General features: G+C 40.0%; 1 protein-coding gene across 1 annotated transcript; it reads right to left on the bottom strand.

Moving 5' to 3' along the window:
* Positions 1-317: 317 nt before the first annotated feature.
* On the bottom strand, positions 318-17,248 carry LOC122004160 (phospholipase A1-II 4-like). The gene is made up of 3 exons (XM_042559089.1): positions 17,117-17,248; positions 463-1,127; positions 318-354 (listed from the first exon to the last, which is right to left on the bottom strand). Exons 1-3 carry the CDS (start codon positions 17,246-17,248, stop codon positions 318-320), a joined length of 834 nt encoding a protein of 277 aa, XP_042415023.1.
* Between the last annotated feature and the right edge of the window lie 2,883 nt (positions 17,249-20,131).

The raw sequence follows: 20,131 nt of genomic DNA, 5'->3' as shown, positions 1-20,131 counted from the left end.
TCACCTGTCGGCCGCTAGTTACTTTCGATGATGTTCGTCTTCGTGGTTAGCCGTCTTCTCCCTCACAAAGATAGTCTCTTTTCTTCCTCTCGAGCACGTTGCCACTGACACCGCGCCGCCTCCCCTCTCACGAGTGGCCTCTTTGCTCCACAGTCGTTCAACAGCACCCCCGCCAATTCGTCCCAGGGCCAACACGGAGGAGGTAAATCACGGGCGGTTACTAGCTTTTGGAATAGTGACTAGCATATAAGGGAGGTATTTACCTCAGCTTTGTCGAAATTCGAACCCCAGATCTCATTGTAGCAACATCTCATGCGCTAACCACTAGACCCATCCGAGGGGACGATGTATTTACTGTCATTGTGGCAATTGTGGCAAAAGGCGAATACGCTCGCCCCCAACACCCCCGCCAACCCGTCTCAGGGCCAACACTGAGGAAGTAAATCACGGACGACTACTAGCCTTTGGAACACTTGCATCGCGTCGAATTCTGTCCTCCATCCAGTCACGGTGTGTAGAATCACTTGCAGTGCGTGCCACTGAGCTATTTTCGCAAGCAGTTGATCTCCTTCGTAGTCTCCCTTACTCTTCAAGAACGTCGATTCCTCAGAATTAATGGGCAAAATTTTACCGGTGTCGACGTAGCCATCACACGGCGGCCAATAGGCGACAATGTCTTTAATATTGTTGATTCTTAAAACTTTTGTCTTCGGTAGTTTCTCCAAGGCGTCATTGAACGCCTGGTTCCCGACTCTGGGGGCATCGAACGCCACAGCGCATACCTGAATATGATCATTGCCGTTGATCTCGGACAGTCCGCTGTTCGCTATATCAAAAGCGCTGACTATGGCGAGGGAGCCGCCGAGGCTGTGGCCGACGCAGATGATGGACGGATTCTGATCTTTGTACAAATCCACGTACTCTTTTATCACAGCTTTTAACTTCTTCTGTGCGCTGGGAATCTGTTCGATTATATTTTCCGTGGTGTAGATGTCTCTCCAGCCTTTCATGATCTTGACATCGCCACCGTCGCCGAATGGCACGAGAACAATATCCAAGTCCGCCAACCATTCCAGCGGCCGGCTTGTGCCGCGCCACCTTCCTTTGAAGAAATTAAATGGACGCAACTGCAAGTACAGTGGATTTGAGTGAATTTTTTGATCTCAGTCCTTAATCCTACCAAATTACAAGGTTTATACTAAAATCAATATAAAAGATTATAAGGTATAATCAAACACTCTTTTAATTCTATTGACAATTTAAATTTGTATATATTTTATATCAATTTGTTCCCTATATATGTCTAGCTAGGGATGACAATATGTCCAGATTGAGATGGGTTTGGGCAAACTCGGGACCCGCCCCACCTTCCTTTGGACCTACCCTGCCTCCCTTTGGACTCGCGAACCCGGTGATAGGGGCGGATCCGGGTTAGACCCGCTAGACAGTCATATTTTTATTTTGTTAAAATATAAATTAAAAATTAAAAATTAAAAATTAATTAAACATTAAATTTATTTTCAACATTTATATTAATAATATTTTGTAAAAAAAATATTATCACAATTAAAAATTAATTATCAATTTTGATTCAATTAAAAATTAATTATTAATTTTTATTCAATTAATAATTAATAAAAAAATATTATATGAGGCGAGTCCTAGCAGTCCAATTAAACCCGGGACTCACCCCTGGATCCGCCTCGAGACCTGTTTAGGCGGGTCTAAACTCACCCCGCCAGGGCGGATTTGTTATGGGATCGGATTTCAACCCGTCCTATTGTCATCCCTATATATGTCTCTATTTCAGTTTGAGAAAAGGTATGGTTTAGTAGAATTTAAGGGAAGCATAGATGAATCATGCTTGATCACCATAGGTAAACCATGCTATTTATCTTTTTTTTGACCTATTGATGATGTTTTATAGTGATGCACAACATGTTGAAAAAAAGAAAAAAAAAAGAAAAAAAGAAAAAAAAAGAAATCATAAATGGAAAAAAACAAATGAAAAAAATCAGTAACGTAGGAAACAAAAGAAGGAAAACAAATATCCTTTGACATGTTGTGTCATTTTATATTTCTTTGTGATAGAATTTTTGGAAGAGACAATCTTTATCATTGCAATATGTAGATTTTATTGTATATCATGAGTGAAATTTTATTGAAAGCTATAGTAGAGGTTGTCTACATATTTATTGGATTTATGGAAAAACTTTAACATGTGCTATTTTGAATTTGTTTGTGGTAGAATTTTTGTGAGTGACAATCTTTATTGTAACAACATTTGGATTCTATTACATATCATGAGGCGATTTTTATTGTTAAAGCTATAGTAGAGATTGTTCACATTTTTATTGAGTTTTTAGAGCTAGCTTGGAAGTTTGGATGAGAAATATTTTTGGGCATTGTTTACTTGTACTCATCTATGTAACATTCCAATATATCCATGTCTTCCACCATTACCTTACTTAATCTTTCTTATTATTTTTCTTAACTATCATTTGCTTTGATTCATGTTTCCCTTACATTTCAAATAATGCCTTCATTAGTTTATTGTGCACTCTTATGTATATAGTGGTGGAGATTAGAAGCAAAGCAATCATATGGTAGTGCATGAATCCATGAGTAGCTTGAGTGAGTTCCACTATTACATTTATATAAGAGGAGAGCCACCATTACTTACCTTGTGAGGTTATTTTGTTATCATTTTCAATTTATCTAGTATGGATTGAAATTATCATGTTTGTCAATTAGTTTATGAATTGAATCCATGAATGCTTGAGTTTTTGAAATTTGACAATCGTAGGTAACTTCACCATGTTCTAAAGCATGATTGAGAATTATTAGGGGAATGTATTTTAGTTGTTTTCTTCTTTTGTTGATTTTCTCGAGACGAGCAAGAATAAGTGTGGGGGAGTTAATAACTAACATTTTTATGTAATATTTTGGCTCTTATACTTAGCATTTTTATCCTCTCGTATGCTTAATTCTGCATTTATATCATGTTTTGCGAGTTTATATCGATTTAGAGTTTTGTTATAATTTTCCTATATTTTCTAAGATTTTATCTAAAAGGTGCATCTTGTTTAGTAGGGAAGCATTTAGGCCATTGATCAGGATCAAATAATCCAAGGGTTCAACAAGAAGTGGAGCTGCAATTCAATGTAATTCCAAGTCCAATTTCAAAAACCCAACCTCATCCTCAAGCCTACTCTTAAAGCCCAATTCCAAAAGCCCAATTTCATCCTCTTAATGGATCTAGATCCCATCAACCAAAACTAAAATCCAATAACCCATTAACCTTACCCTTTTTCTCCTGAGCCCGAACAGGGAACTGAGGAATCTCTACTCATGATTTTTGGGGTTAGGGCACGCGACAAGCTTCACCGATGCCGCCTTCCCCCTTCTTCCTTCTTCACCACCGGTCGGCGTCTTTCCTTCTCTTCACTGTCGTCGGCCGGCCCTTCCACAATTCTTCTTCTTCTTGATATCAGTGACGAGCGACAGCAGACTCTTCCAGGCGGTGGTAGGCTTCGACAGTGACTCCGTTCATCCACCTTGCCAAAGGGGTTCTCCGGTATGATCTCTATCATCCGATTCCTTTTGGTAGCTCCACCATTTGGGGTTCAGTCGGCAGAGCAAGGAGGCAGCGGCGACAGTTCATCCCATTTCACAGCATCTCCATTTCCGGTCAACTTTCATCCGAGGGGGTTCATCGATGGAAGATTCATATTGTCCTTGTCATTGTCGAACTATGTAGCAGTCCTGCATAGTGCTACTGTTTATTTGAGTTCGGGGTTTGATCGTCGTGCCCTTGTGTGACGGTTAGGGTAGTCCTTGGTATCGAAGTGGATGAATGGATTGTGGTTTAGATTTCTTAGTTTAATTCTGTTAATTGTGTTAATTTACTTGTGTTGATGCTTTTGATTGAATGCTTGTATCTAACTTCATTCCCCATGTTTAAATTGCACATATTATGCTTAATTAGTTTCATGCACGCAACGTGTTTGATCAATTACTTCAACCATTAGTTAGGTTTAATTTGATGCATTTTAATTTGTTTAATTCTTACTTTGTCTTGTTCTTTCAATTTCATTAAGTTCTAGTTTTAATTGAATGCAATTAGGTTAGGTTAGATTAGATTTTTTTAATGATTTAGGGTTCGTTAAATGGTTACTTTATTTCATGTTGCTTTTTATTTTCTACGATTATAGTTAGGTTAGACTTAGCTTTTATTACTTGCATTGTCTTTCATTTACTAGATTAGGTTTCATTTAATGCTTTGTCATTTCATTCCTTAGTTTAATTGTGTTGATAGTTATTCCATAGCGTAGTGTGACAATGTATTGTGGATTAATTATTCACACTCAGTTAGATTTCATTCCAGCACTAGATTAGTTTCCTACATGCTTTGCTTTTCATTCGTTAGATTTAGAATCAAAATCCAAAACCCCCATTTCCATATTAAAAATCTCAGAAATAGGAATAACATACCATCCTAGATTACCATTCTATCGTTGCTTTTGTTGGGAGATGACTTGAGTCATTTTTATACTACAATAGTGTAGTTATAGGGGGCTTAGTACTTAAATTCTTTTGATGTCATTTTCATGATAAAATTAGCCACCCGTCGGCCGCCAGTTACCTTCGACGATGTTCATCTTCGTGGTTAGCCGTCTTCTCCCTCACAGAGATAGTCTCTTTTCTTCCTCTTGAGCACGCTGCCACCGTCACCGCGCTGCCTCCCCTCTCATGAGTGGCCTCTTTGCTCCACAGTCGTTCAACAGCTACCCTTCATGGTCGTCGCCGGCCACCCTCGACCCACTCCAGTGCTGCGGGCGCCGTTGTTCCACTCTGCGATAGTTGCTTTCGTGCCATAGCCGGCTGTTGTCTTCGTGCCACAACTGTAGGATCATGAAACGTCGATAGAGGGGGGGGGTGAATATCGATTCGAAAAAACAAGGTTGAAAAGAGTTAAGTGAAGCGGAATTTAAAAGAATAGACACAGTAATTTTACTTCATTCGGAGCCTGTGACGACTCCTACTCGAAGGCCCGTACTCCGTGAGTACTTTCGTTGGACAATCACTATCAATTCGAATGATGATTACAAAATAATTAAGTACAAGAATTGAAAGAAATAAAATATCGACAAGAGAAGAAGAATTAAGAAAGTGCTTTGTCGGAATCGCCTCGTGGCGTCGCAGGAGCGTAGAGCAGCAGAGCAAGCAGTAGATTCTCAGTTCTGAATTGATATTGAAGCTCCTCCCCTGGGGCTTCTTTTATATGCTGCTCCGAGCGCCTGGATCCCTTCCGGGGGCCCTGGTGCGACGTGGCAAGTCTAATCAGTGAACTCCACGTGGCGACGACTCGGCTTGGATAAAACTTGCCTCCGGGCGCCCGGATCCCTTCCGGGCGCGCGGACCTCCGGGCGCCCGGATCCCCTCCAGGCGCCCGGACCCCTCTTCTCCAGAAAGTCCTTCTCCTGCAAGAAAAGGTTAGTCCAAGGCAAATATACCCTGCAACACAAATTGTTAGCACAGTTTTATAGATAAGCAAAGTGAGTATGAATTAGCAAAAAGAGTATGACTTAGATTCCGTCTTTCTGAGACCGGAATCTAGTCACGATCTCTACTTAGATATCCGAAATGGATCTAAGCCGGATCGATGCCTAATGTTCCCTTCCAGGGAACGCGTCCTCGCAGTCACTCCCCTCCAGTGACTTACCTTACTTACCTGTCAGACGTCCGGTTAGCCCGTCGACCCGTCTGGATTTCGTGCCAGCTATCCGGTCTGCCCGTCGACTTGGCTGGACTTCGTGCCTAAGCGTTCGGTCAGCCCGTCGACCCGCTTGGACTTCGTGCCAGCTATCCGGTCAGCCCGTCGACTTAGCTGGGCTTCGTGCCAGACATATGGTCAGCCCGTTGATCTGCCTGGACTTCTCCTACACACTTGATCAAAGTGTTAGACAACAACAAACTAACTTAACCTGATTTGTCATTCATCAAAACCTGAGTTAGACCGTTAGTGCTATCCGCACCAACAATCTCCCCCTTTTTGATGGAATGACAACCTGGTTAAGTTAGTGAAACAGATGCAAGAAAAACAAGTAAAAACGAAAACGAGTAAATGGTTTTTAGGTTCAAATTGGTTTTAGCTAACCTAACCACCTAACCCTCCCCCTTTGGCATTCATCAAAAGAACTAATGTCAAGTAAGCATAAATACAGACTTCAGACAAAATAATGTCAAGATAACATAGGGGCGTTTAAAATTAAAAGAAGAAGTTATCTTTACTTCTTAAATAAAACTAAGTCTTGAAAAATAGATGATTTATCACTTAGTAACTTTGAAAAAAAAATTTTAAGTTTGCAAACATCACTTTCAAAAAGGTAATTTTCAACACTAAGTTTTTGCAAATCAAATTATCAAAATTAAGTTAAACCTAATTTTTCAGAACTGGATTCAGGATAATTTTCAAAGTGAAGTTAAATTAAATTTAAACATTAAGAAAAATGATTTTGAACTTTACTTTTAGTTTTGAAAGGAGTTTGGTAAAACTAATTTTGGTAAAGTAAAATAATTTTTAAAATGAAGGAGTTTTTCAAATATTTTGTAAAATTTTTTTTCCAAAATCAAATTTTCAAAGTTCAAAAGTACTAGTTTCAAAATCATAGTTTAAAATACTTGAAAAGTTCAGTTTTCAAAGACTAAGTAAAAAGGATAAAAAAAAATTTGTGATTTAACACAAACAATTTTGAGGTGAAAAGAATTTTCACAATTTTAAACAATTTGATTTTGAAGATTGATTTTTAAACTTTGATTTTCAAATTTAAGTTTAAAATTCAATTTGAAAAACTGAATTAGTTTTATTTCTCCCCCTGAACCTGACATTAAATCAAATGTCTAACCAGTTAGTTACTGACTGACTTATAAGAAGATAGCAGCTTTCACTTGGTTAGTCAGGTTAAGTTCAACCTTAACTTGATTAATGTATATTTTGTATTTAACGCCCAGACTTATATCGATGCACTGAAATAAGCATCTTAAGTCTTAGGCAAGTGACCTATACATCTCACCCCTTTCTATGTTTGTTAAACACAAGCAAGGTAAGCCTAGGGTTTTGGTGAGATGCTCAAAAACTAATCCTATGGGTACATGCTTTCTAAGGATTTTGAACTAGTCTAAGGCTAAAAATATATTTTAAAAATCAAAAAATAGGAAAGTTTTGAAAATGAAACATGTTTAACCTATAATTTGAGAATAATCATTTTTGAAAACATTTTTGAATTTTGAAACCCCTAGTCTATTAGGCACATTCCTAGTTTTCTAGGCAAATTGCTAAATTCACTTTCAGGGAGTGGTTTGGTGAATATGTTAGCTAAGTTTGACTTGGACTCAATGTATTTGAGCTCAATGTCACCCTTAGTAACATGATCCCTGATAAAGTGGTGTCTGATTTCAATGTGTTTGGTTCTTGAATGATGCACTGGATTTTTTGTTAAATTGATTGAGCTAATATTGTCAATTAAAACTTTTACATTTGTGATTTTTAAGTTGAAGCCTTTTAAGGTGTGCATCATCCATAATAATTGGGCTACACATTCTCCTATGACTATGTATTCTGACTCAGTTGTAGATAGTGCAACACAGTGTTGCTTTCTACTAAACCAGCTAACAAGTGATGGGCCTAGTAGTTGGCATCCACCACTTGTGCTTTTGCGGTCTAATTTGCACCCAGCATAATCTGAGTCAGAATATCCTATTAATTCAAAGTTATTGGTCCTAGGATACCAAATTCCTACATTTGTTGTTCCCTTAAGATATCTAAAAATTCTTTTAACTTGAGTCAAATGGGATTCTTTAGCACAGGTTTGCTATCTAGCACACATACTAACTGCAAATAAAATATCAGGTCGGCTTACAGTTAAGTAAAGTAGACTACCTATTGCATTTCTATAATACCTTAGATCCACTGGTTTTCCATTTGGGTCATTGTCTAAGATTGTGTTTACTGCCATAGGTGTTTTTTATATTTTTTTTATATTTTCCATTCCGAATTTTTTAAGTAATTCTTTGGTGTATTTGTGTTGATAAATGTAATTTCCTTCATTTGTTTGTTTGATTTGTAATCCTAGGAAATAGGTCAATTTTCCTACTAAGCTCATTTCAAATTCTTGTTCCATTAGGTTAATAAATTCTTCTAAGAAGTCTGAGTTGGTTGAACCAAATATTATATCATCTACATATATTTGTGCTATAAATATGTCGTTATTTAGTAATTTAACAAACAAGGTTGGGTCAATTTGACCTTGGTTGAATCCTTTGGATGTTAAGTAAGATGTTAGCCTTTCATACCATACCCTGGGTGCTTGTTTAAGTCCATATAATGCTTTCTTTAACTTAAAGACATAATCAGGGTGTTCTAGATTTTCAAACCCAGGAGGCTGACCTACATACACTTCTTCTTTTATTAGTCCATTGAGAAAAGCTGACTTAACATCCATTTGATATAGTTTGAATCCTTTATGGGCTGCATAACTTAGTAACATTCTAATGGATTCTAATTTGGCTACTAGGGCATAGGTTTCATCGTAGTCAAGTCCTTCAACTTGACTAAATCCTTTGGCAACTAGCCTAGCCTTATTCCTAGTAATTTCCCCAGTTTCACTTAATTTGTTTCTAAATACCCATTTTGTTTCTATTATTTTCTTATCTTTAGGTTGTGGTACTAGATCCCAAACTTCATTATGCTCAAATTGAGCTAGTTCTTCTTGCATAGCGATGATCCAATCTGGATTCAACTACAGTTTTGGGTTTAATTTTTGAAATCAGGGAAATTTGACTTAGGTTCCTAAAGGATGATCTGGTCTGAACCCTTAGTTCTGGGTCACCAATTATTTGATCAGTTGGATGGTTAGAGTTGACTCTTATAGTTCTAGGGGGTTGATTTTCTTGAGTGTGTTCATCTTCTTCATAGTCTAGGAATTGATTGGTATCTTCAGAATTATTATTTTCAATAGGTTGAAGTTGAGGTTGTCCTTGGGTTTCTTCAAATTTTACATTTGTGGTTTCCTCGATTTTTAACGTAATTTTGTTATATATTCTGTAACCCCTACTGTGTAGAGAGTATCCTACAAAAATTCCATTTTCTACTTTAGAGGTAAATTTTCCTAAGTGTTCTCTAGTATTTAAGATGAAGGCTGGACACCCAAATACTTTAAAATATTTTATGTTGGGTTGTTTGTTATAAAATATTTCAAAGAAGGTTTTATTATGTCTTTTATTTAATGTTGTTCTATTTTGCACATAGCAGGCTGTACTAACAGCTTCTGCCCAAAAATATTTAGGTAAGCTATTTTCATTTAGCATAGTTCTAGAGGGGGGGGGGGGTGAATATCGATTCGAAAAAACAAGGTTGAAAAGAGTTAAGCGCAGCGGAATTTAAAAGAATAGACACAGTAATTTTACTTCGTTCGGAGCCTGTGACAACTCCTACTCGAAGGCCCGTACTCCATGAGTACTTTCATTGGGCAATCACTATCAATTCGAATGATGATTACAAAATAATTAAGTACAAGAATTGACAGAAATAAAATACCGACAAGAGAAGAAGAATTAAGAAAGCGCTTTGTCGGAATAGCCTTGTGGCGTCGCAGGAGCGTAGAGTAGCAGAGCAAGCAGTAGATTCTCAGTTCTGAATTGATATTGAAGCTCCACCCCTGGGGCTTCTTTTATATGCTGCTCCGGGCGCCTGGATCACTTCCGAGCGCCCTGGTGCGACGTGGCAAGTCTAATCAGCGAACTCCACGTGGCAATGACTCGGCTTGGATAAAACTTGCCTCCGGGCGCCCGGATCCCTTCCGGGCGCCCGGACCCCTCTTCTCCAGAAAGTCCTTCTCCTGCAAGAAAAGGTTAGTCCGAGGCAAATATACCCTGCAACACAAATTGTTAGCACAGTTTTATAGATGAGCAAAGTGTTGGTTGCTACTCGGAAAACCTTGAGGTTCCACTGTACAAAAATTTTGTACAAAGGTCTGAACCTTTTCCTAGCTACCATGTGTTCTTTTAAATTAAATTTTGGATCGCCTGCGGAACTTAACACGTTTGATTCAAAACTTAATATATTCGTTCTTTTAGGTTTTGACTTGGGTCTCCTGCGGAACTTAACACGTTCGACCCAAATCACCTTAAGTTATTAATTCCATTAAATATTAATTTCCATAATTGATTCCCAGTACTGACGTGGCGAGGCACATGACCTTCTTGGATATGGGAGCAACCACCACCGACTAGACAAAACCTTTTATGGAAAGCTAATATTTAATTTCCTAAAATAACTTTAGGTTAACCGAAAAGAACAATCAAATCACAAGGAAAAAAATAAAAGAACACAATATCGAAAAACATATTCGAAATACTAGAATCGCATGCCTCTTGTATTTGGTATTATTTCCAAAAATAACTAGTATGATGCGGAAAGAAAAATTACTAGTTATACCTTTTAGAAAGACCTCTTGATCTTCTACCGTATTCCTCTTCTAACCTCGGACGTTGTGTGGGCAACGATCTTCCGAGATGAGAAACCACCAAAGCACCTTCTTTTCCTTTCTTCAAATTTCGGCCAAGCACAAAGCTTCCAAAAGATGAAGATCTTTTCCACCAACTAAGCTCCAAGGGATGTAAGCTTTCTCTCCTTCTTCCTCAAGCTAGATCCGGCCACCAATTAAAACTCCATGAGCATGAAGAGGTTCGGCCACAAAGAGAAGAAGAAGAGAAGAAGAAAGGGCCGGCCACACCACCAAGGAAAAGAGGGAGAAAAATAGAATAGAGTCCTCAGCCTTGAAGCCTCCTCGACCCCTCTTTTATAATCCTTGGTCTTGGCAAATAAGGAAAATTTAATAAAAACTTCCTTAATTCTTTTGCCATTGAAAAGGAAAATTTATTTAATTAAAAATAATTTTTCTTTTCAATTTGTAATGGCCGGCCACACCAAGAAATCTTCAAGCAAATAAAATTTTAAACACCAATTAAAACTTCCTTATTTGCTTCCGGAAATTTATAAAAATTTCTCAATAATTTTTATCCCTTCATGATTGGTTTATAAAAAGGAAATTTAATAAATTAAAATCTTTCTTTTAAATATGTGGATAAAAAGAAAGTTATCTCTATAAATTAAAATCTCTTTTAATCTACAAATAAGGAAAGATATCAAATCTTTTCTTAATCTTTTGTAGAAACTTATAAAAGAGAATATTTAATTTTAAACTCTCTTTTAAATCATGAACATGATTAAAAAAGAAAGTTTTCTTAAAATTTAAAATCCTCCTTTAATCAACAAATAAGGAAAGATTTCAAATTTTAAACTCTCTTTTAAACATGTAGATGATTTACAAATAAGGAAAGTTTTTACCAAAAATTAAAACCATCCTTTTAAACTACAAATAAGGAAAGAGATTAATCTCTTCTCTTAATCTTTTGTAGAAAGGTATAAAAGGAAATTTTTAATTTTTAAACTCTCTTTTAAAATCATGATATCCACATAAGAAATAATTTTAATAAAAATCCTTTTTAATATTCTAGTGGCCGGCCACCTAAGCTTGGGACCCAAGCTTTGGCCGGCCACCTACATGACTCATCCACTTGATCTTGGCCGGCCCAAGCTTGGGTTCCAAGCTAGCTTGGCCGGCCCCATTGGATGGGTAAGAAGGTGGGTATGCGGTGGGTATAAATCTCTATATACTAGAGGCTACGATAGGGACCGAGAGGAGGAATTAGTTTTGGTCTCCCGATGAAATTAAGCATCCCGTGTTCGCCCCGAACACATAACTTAATTTCATCAATAATAATTCATTCCACTAAAGAACTATTATTGAACTACCGTACCAATCCCAAATTACATTTTGGGCTCATTCTTATTATGAGTGTATTAGTCTCCCTGTGTTTAAGATAACAAATGTCCACTAATTAAGTAAGTTACTGACAACTCAATTAATATCTAGCTCCAAGAGTAGTACCACTCAACTTCATCGTCATGTCGGACTAAGTCCACCTGCAGGGTTTAACATGACAATCCTTATGAGCTCCTCTTGGGGACATTCTCAACCTAGATTACTAGGACACAGTTTCCTTCTATAATCAACAACACACACTATAAGTGATATCATTTCCCAACTTATCTGGCTTATTGATTCATCGAACTAAATCTCACCCATTGATAAATTAAAGAAATAAATATCAAATATATGTGCTTGTTATTATATTAGGATTAAAAGCACACACTTCCATAATAACTGAGGTCTTTGTCCCTTTATAAAGTCAGTATAAAAGAAACGACCTCTAATGGTCCTACTCAATACACTCTTAGTGTACTAGTGTAATTATATAGTTAAGATAAACTAACACCTAATTACACTACGACCTTCCAATGGTTTGTTCCTTTCCATCATGGTTGTGAGCTACTGTTTATAATTTATAAGGTACTGATAACATGATCTTCTGTGTGTGACACCACACACCATGTTATCTACAATATAAATTAATTGAACAACTACATTTATCACAAATGTAGACATTTGACCAATGTGATTCTTATTTCTAGATAAATGTTTATACCAAAAGCTAGGCTTTTAGTATACACTCTAACACAAAGTGAGTATGAATTAGCAAAAAGAGTATGACTTAGATTCCGTCTTTCCGAGACCGGAATCTAGTCACGATCTCGACTTAGATATCCGAAATGGATCTAAGCCGGATCGACGCCTAATGTTCCCTTCGCGGGAACGCGTCCTCGTAGTCACTCCCCTCGAGTGACTTACCTTACTTACCTGCCAGACGTCCGGTCAGCCCGTCGACCCGTCTGGACTTCGTGCCAGCTATCCGGTCAGCCCGTCGACCTGGTTGGACTTCGTGCCTAAGCGTCCGGTCAGCCCGTTGACCCGCTTGGACTTCGTGCCAGCTATCCGGTCAGCCCGTCGACCTAGCTGGGCTTCGTGCCAGACATCTGGTCAGCCCGTCGACCTGTCTGGACTTCTCCTACACACTCGATCAAAATGTTAGACAACAACAAACTAACTTAACCTGATTTGTTATTCATCAAAACTTGAGTTAGACCGTTAGTGCTACCCGCACCAACAACAACTGGCCGCCGCCTTCGGGTCATAGTCGGCCACTGCGTTCCCCTCCTTTCTGGTGTCCACAGTCGCTCATTAGCGGCCTCTCCGTTGCAGCGACCAGCCACCATCGCCGGTCATGATGCCCCAGCCTCCTCAATTTACTGACATCGTCGGCTATGCTGTTTCTCACTCTACGATGGCCTTCGTACCTTCCGGATTGCTGACGACATCACTGTTGTCGGATCTGACCATTCAACACCTTGCCTTCAAATGTAACACAGATTTGATCTCCGACTGCCACTGCAGTCCTCTCTCGGGGCCTATCCAGCCCTCGATCCGTGCTGTTATACACTTTTGATGGGGACCAGCCTTCCTCGAGTCATCGCTGCCATGCACCTCGCTATTGCGTTCCGGTCTTCGTACCACTGCATCTTCACGCCACTGCATAATCTTTCAAATATTCTATTTTTATTTTTATTTTTAATTTTCTATTTTTATTTTGTCGAGAATTTCTAATCAACAATATATAGCTAAGGTTGATTTTAACTCTTTATTTTCATTTTCTAACTTATAGTAATTTTTTGCTAATATTTTTATGAACTGAAATAACAGAGACTGTACCTGATTTACCTTGTCGATCCTGTAATCTGAAGCTCCCCCTGAAGTGCTGCTTTCTTTCGATATCGTTCCCCCTTTATCGATGCTCATTTTGGACGAGCTTGCTTTGTCTTTGTCTTCTTGGTGACTTGCAACTAGCGCAAGTCCGACGAGGGCTTCTATCTTTGATTCGGATGACATTTCGTCCCACATCGCCTTTAGATTTCTATACTTGTCGGTTTGAGCTGGCTTCTTGTTCTTTTCCTTGTCCTTGTCCTTGTTCTTCAATTTTGGAAAGTTATCTTTCATGTGCCTTTCTTTATTGTAGTGGTAGCATCTTACTTTTCTTTTTCTTCTTATACCCTGCACCTGATTAATTTTTTTAGTTTTAAATAACTTTTTAAATTTTCTTATCGTGAGTGTCGTTTTGTCATCATCGAGAGAAGATTCAGAATCTCGTTTGTCCATTTTTACTTTTAAGGCAATGTTGTGCTTTGACTCCTTCTTCAGATCTGCACATTTTGTTTGATGAACTTCAAATATTGAAAATAATTCTTCTAAAGTACTTAATTCTAGATCCTTAGATATATAATAAGCATCTACTAATGATGGTCATTCAGTAGTCATAGGAAATGTGTTAAGCGCGTATCTTAGCGAATCTCAGTTGCTTACCTTTTCTTCGAGATTCGTGAGTTCGGTGATGAGTTCTTTTATTCTTGAGTGACGGTGTGCAACGGTTTCTCATTCTTCTAATTTGATGTTGCTGATCTAGTTCTTGAGCAGATCCCGTCTCATGAGTTTTGCCTCAGAGGTTCCTTCGTGTAGTTCCGGGAATTTCTCCCAGAGCTCCTTGGTAGACTTATAAGCTCCGATCCGGTTGACTTCTTGTGGCGGTAAGACGCTCAGTAAATGGAACTCTGCTTTGCCATTTGTTACGAAGTCAGGTTGCTCCTTCTTCGTCCATTGGTATTCTTCTTTACCCTCAGGTGCTACAAAACTAAATTTCATTATTAAAAGTAAATAGAAGTATGTCTTAAAGAATACCTCCATCTTTTTCTTTCATCTCACGAATTCCCCCTCGAACTTCAGTGGGTTGATGCTCAGTCCAACCATCTCTTGTGCTTCATTCGACGATTAGTCCTCCTGAAACTATTGGGCTCTGATACCACTTGTTGGTCCTTTGGTGATCGGCTAGAGGGGGTGAATAGATTGCACAATAAAATTAAACCAAATCCCTTCTCAAACTTTACAACATTAATAAAAAAAACACTTGCATAAAAATAAATTGATTAATTAAAGAAAGAAAAGAGGCACAAAAGAAGTTACTTGTTTTGCAATCAGGGGATTGCTAATTCAAAAAAGTTGAAACTCACTAAACAATCTCTTTCAGGCAGAGAAGTCTCTTACAGATTTGAAGCACTCAATTACAGAACAAAACTAATGAGGAATCAATTACAAGTGTTGTTCTGACCTTCTGGGACCAGGGCTTTATTATAGCCCTGGTCGGGGAGTTTGGAAGTCTTCTAGGCACCTGCAGGGGGATAAACTTTTATCCCTGTCATAATGGGACACGCCACGTCGCGTTTTGATTGCTTTTTTTGGTCCGGGCGCCTAGACCAGTTCCGGGCGCCAGGACCGTGCTGAACCCGCAAACGTGACGATGCTGAAACGCAGCTCTGGGATGTCCCGGGGGTCCCAGTTTTCCGCTTCGGTTCTGCTCACATTTGTCCTGGTCTTCCATTCCGATTCCACTCGCTTGGGTTATTTCGTCCATTCGGAACAGGACTCACCCGAACCCATTTTCTGATATTTTCGAACAACCTTTCGTTCTGGCTTCTCGTCCCTCGGAAATGCCATGCGTCACCTTCTCGTCCACTCATGTACTCTTCTATAGCATCTAGTACCTCGGACACACTACGCCCATCAGCTCTCTCCCATGTCATCATTCTCGCTAGTTGAATCTTTCTTTCGACTTCCTGTGCTCCTAAGTTTTTGCACACTTAAATACAGGGGTTAAATACTAACAGGACCTAACCTGACTTTGTTGATGACATCAAAACTATCTTGGGGTACTAACAGAGTAGTCTCCACTGGTCTCGGACTAACTTATTGATGCCTCCATCTACCCCATTTGGGGCTAAGCAGTCTCCACTGGTCTCGGACCAGTTTATTGATGCCTACATATCCCCTGTTCAGGGTCGAGCAGTCTCCACTAGTCTCGGACTAGCTTATTGATGCCTTTATCTCCCTTGTTCAAAGTCAAGCAGTCTCCATTAGTCTTGGGCCAGCTTATTGAAGACTCTATCTCCCCCGTTCGAGGTCAAGCAATCACCACTGGTTTCCAACCAGCTTATTGAAGCCTCCATCTCCTCCCTTCGGGATTGAGCTGTCTCCACTGGTCTCGCACCAACTGATTGATGCCTCCATCTCCCCTGTTTGGGGTTAAGTAGTCTCCACTGGTCTTAGACTAGCTTATTGAAGCCTCCATCTCTCCTATTCAGGGTCGAGCAGTCTCCATTTGTCCCGAACTAGCTTATTGAAGACTTTATCTCCCCTGTTCGGGGTCGAGCAGTCACCATTGGTCTTGGACCAACTTATTGAAGCCTCTATCTCCCCTGTTCGGGGTCCATCATTCTCCACTTGTCTCAGACCAGCTTATTGATGCCTCTATCTCCTCTATTTTGGGTCGATCATTCTCCACTGGTCTCAGACTAACTTATTGAAGACTCCATCCCCCCCGCTCGGGGTCAAGCAGTCTCTACTGGTCCCGGACCAGCTTATCAAATCCTCTACCTCCCCTGTTCGGGCTAGAGTTATCATTACTGGTCTCGAACAAGAGTATCTCTATCAGTATCAGACCAGAATATCACCATCAGTCTTGGACCGGAGCATCATCACTGGTCTCATATTAGAGTATCCCACAGGCTCGACTCATGGGTTTCGTTCCAGTTTGCCTTCGATTTTACGGGTTACACTCCCGCTCGATTCTCGGGTTCCATGCCCGCTTAGCTCACGGGTTTCGTTCCTGTCCGCCTTTGATTTCACGGGCTATGCTCCTACTCAATTCTCGGGTTCCATGCTCGCTCGACTCATTGGTTTCGTTCTCGTTAACCTTCGATTTCACGTGCTACGCTCCCACTAGTTCTTGGGTTCCATGCTTGCTCGACTCATAGGTTTCATTCCCGCCCACCTTCGATTTCACAGGCTATGCTCCTGCTCAATTCTCAGGTTCCATGCTTCCTCGGCTCACAGGTTTCATTCTCGTTCGCTTTCGATTTCACGGGTTACGCTCCCGCTCAATTCTGAGGTTCCATGCTTGCTCAACCCATGGGTTTTGCTCCCGTTCGCCTTCGATTTCGTGAAGTATGCTCCCACTCATTTCTTGGATCCCGCATCCATTCAGTCACCTGCTTGGCATTTGCCCTATCAGCATTCGCCCACTCGACATCGCTCGACATTTGCTCAATCGCCTGCTTGGCTTTTGCTCGACACTGTTTTTCACCGTCGGTCGACACTTCTTTTTCTTGCCGCTCTGCCATGTGCTCGTTGTTCGGTTAGTACTTGTCTCACTCATTTCTTCGTTGGTACTTGACTACACTCGTTCAGTACCCTTTTTTATCACTCGCTCATCATCACTATCACTTTTCGATTGGCATCGCTACTGTCACTTGCTCGACACCGCTTCTGTTGCTTGGTCGGCATCATCATAGATATGGGCTTGACATGACACGATGAACCCAGCGATCTGACTCTATATTTGTAACGACCCGCCTTCTACTAACTAGGCTGTGAGGCCGATCGCTACATTATGCTGTGCTAAATTACTAATGTGGAAATCTGGATTGATAAAAATTTTGCTAAACTGATTACTGTAAAATCTGAACTTAATATTCTAGGTGTACCTAGGAGTTGTACACATGCTAGGGAAGATAATCTACGCCTCTCGGATGTACTGCTAGCTGTAATCAATTATTTCAATCGATCCATGAATCGATTGGGCTGTCGGATCGATCCAGTGATCGATCCAGTTTGATACTGGCACGGAGAAAAACCCTGGATCGGTCGGCTGACCGATCCAGAAGCTATATCGCTTCTATATGCGGCTGGATCGGTCTACCGACCGATCTAGGAGTACACTGATCGGTCGGTAGACCGATCCAGTGGCTCTCTGATCGGTCGGCTGACCGATCAGTGAGCTTCGGTACTCTCACGCTAACTCTCTGTTCGCGACTGGATCGGTCAGCTAACCGATCCAGTGTTTCGATTTCGAATCAGAACCCCTGATTTCAGCACTAGTTCGTGCCAAAATCTCATATAAGAGTTCTAAAATCAATTGAACTAAGTTCTAACATCTATTAACTAGCATTCCAACATAATTACTAACAACTTAAACAAATCTTCCATGGTTTAAACATTCTAAGGTCTAAAAGTGCATAAAGGTACTTGAGAAAAGAAACTAAGTTCTTAATTTGCTAAACTCCCTAAGGATCTTCATTCCAGGTTCCTGCCACACACACCATCACTGCATTGACCTTCAGCTTCCTCTGCTAATCCATTTTCCCTTTACCTTTATCTGCAGTATAAGGAAAAAGTATCTGTAAGCTTTAAGCTTAGTAAGAAATCATCTACCTCACAAAAACATGCAACGATGTAATCATGTCTTTAAAGAATGCTATTTACAAACATGCACTGAATTTGTTAAAGCATGGCATACTGAAGTTACATGGCATAAATACTGAAACATGACATTCATAATGAAATCTAAGCATGGAGCTATCTCATGGTATCAACTAGGAGAAAATAAGCTGAAACTGTAACTGAAACTGAGCTAAAACTGGGCTAGTGCTGATCTTAAACTATAATCACATAACTAGATTATGAGTTTGAAAGCTATTATCATAATAAGTGAAAATAGTAATCATGCTGCTGTTTGGGCTCGGCAACTGTACTTGCTGTGCGCGCATCCCTAACTAGACTCGGGTTTGCAAATCCCGCATTTAGTAGGGTTTACTAGGTTATCTGAACCTAGGGACGACTGTGGGAGCCCAATCCAATGGACATCTGGTCCAGTACAGTGCCACTGAAAATAAAATACTGAATATAGCTACTAATTGCTTATTTTGCTGTTTCTAGGTTATCTGAACCTAGAGCTAGGTTATTTAAACCTAAAGGTGACTGTGGGAGCCCACCCATTGGACCGTAGTCCCATGTAAGCTGAAACTAGACTAATATACTGATTTAAATGCTACTAATGCATTTAACTGAGCTGTTAAAAATATCTGAGGTGGTATTTAGCTACACTAATCATTTTGTCGAACACCTGGTGTGCTCCAACTCTCCCCTCTAATAGGGAGACCACCTCTAGGCACCCGACAACGTCTAGAGCCTCCAACTGAAGGAGAACAACGTGTCTGGCCCATCTAGAGGTGCTCATCTAGATCCCTAATCTGTGAGGAGGGTTTAAATGCACCCTGGGTGCCGAAAAATCTGCATATAGCTAAACTAAAGGCATGCAATCAAATGAAAGCTACTTATACTACAGGTGAAGGGTTTCTTACCTCTTACGCTAATTTCCTTACAATTCTATTCGCTAGAATTCCGGTGGAGACGACCCCTTCGACAATCTTCTCGCGTCTATGCGTTCCTCTCGCGAAGAAGAGTGTCCTCGTGCTGGAGTTGTCGCCGGAAGATGACCTTGGGGCCCTAGGGAGGGAACCCTAGGGTTGGCGCCGAGAGGAAGAAGAAGAGGGAGAGGTGCGCGTGAGGTTAGGGTGAGGAGGAGAAATTGCCGAACCAATTAAAAATAAACCAAACCCCACTTAAATTTTCTATTTATATTAAGTGGGTAACTCGGCCCAACTTAAATATAAATATAATTGACTCCCCTTTCTTTCAGCACGGCCCTGCTGGGTTCAACTGGTTACTTAAGCGGTCTAAAGGCTTAGCGGACCCGAGAGGTCCCGGGTTCGATTCCCGCTTAAGCTATTTTGCTTTTCTAATTATTTTTGCTACTTCCGCTACTCTAAAAATTTTGAAAAAATATCTAAAAATTCCAGAATAATTATAGAATATTTCTAATATAGTTTTGAGAATTTTCGGGCGTTACAATCCCCCATACCTTATAAAAAGTTCGTCCTCGAACTTAGAATAATTCTGGGTACTTCTGTCTCATGCTGGCTTCTGTCTCCCAAGTTGCCTCTTCTGCTGTGTGACTGTGCCAAATAACCTTGACTAATGGTACTTCCTTGTTCCGCAATTTCTTAACTGCTCGGTCTATTATCTGAATAGGCCGACTGTCATAGCTGAGGTCTTCGCGGATCTGTACCGACTGGGGCTCAATCACCTGGGTGGCATCTGGGGTATGCTTCTTCAGCATAGAGACATGAAATACATTGTGGACACTTACATTTCCTGGGGTAGCT

This window comes from Zingiber officinale, chromosome 1A, assembly GCF_018446385.1.
Source record: "Zingiber officinale cultivar Zhangliang chromosome 1A, Zo_v1.1, whole genome shotgun sequence".
Classification (NCBI taxonomy): Eukaryota; Viridiplantae; Streptophyta; class Magnoliopsida; order Zingiberales; family Zingiberaceae; genus Zingiber; species Zingiber officinale.
Note: the sequence above shows the minus strand (reverse complement) of the source record. Positions and strands in the feature narration are given on the sequence as shown.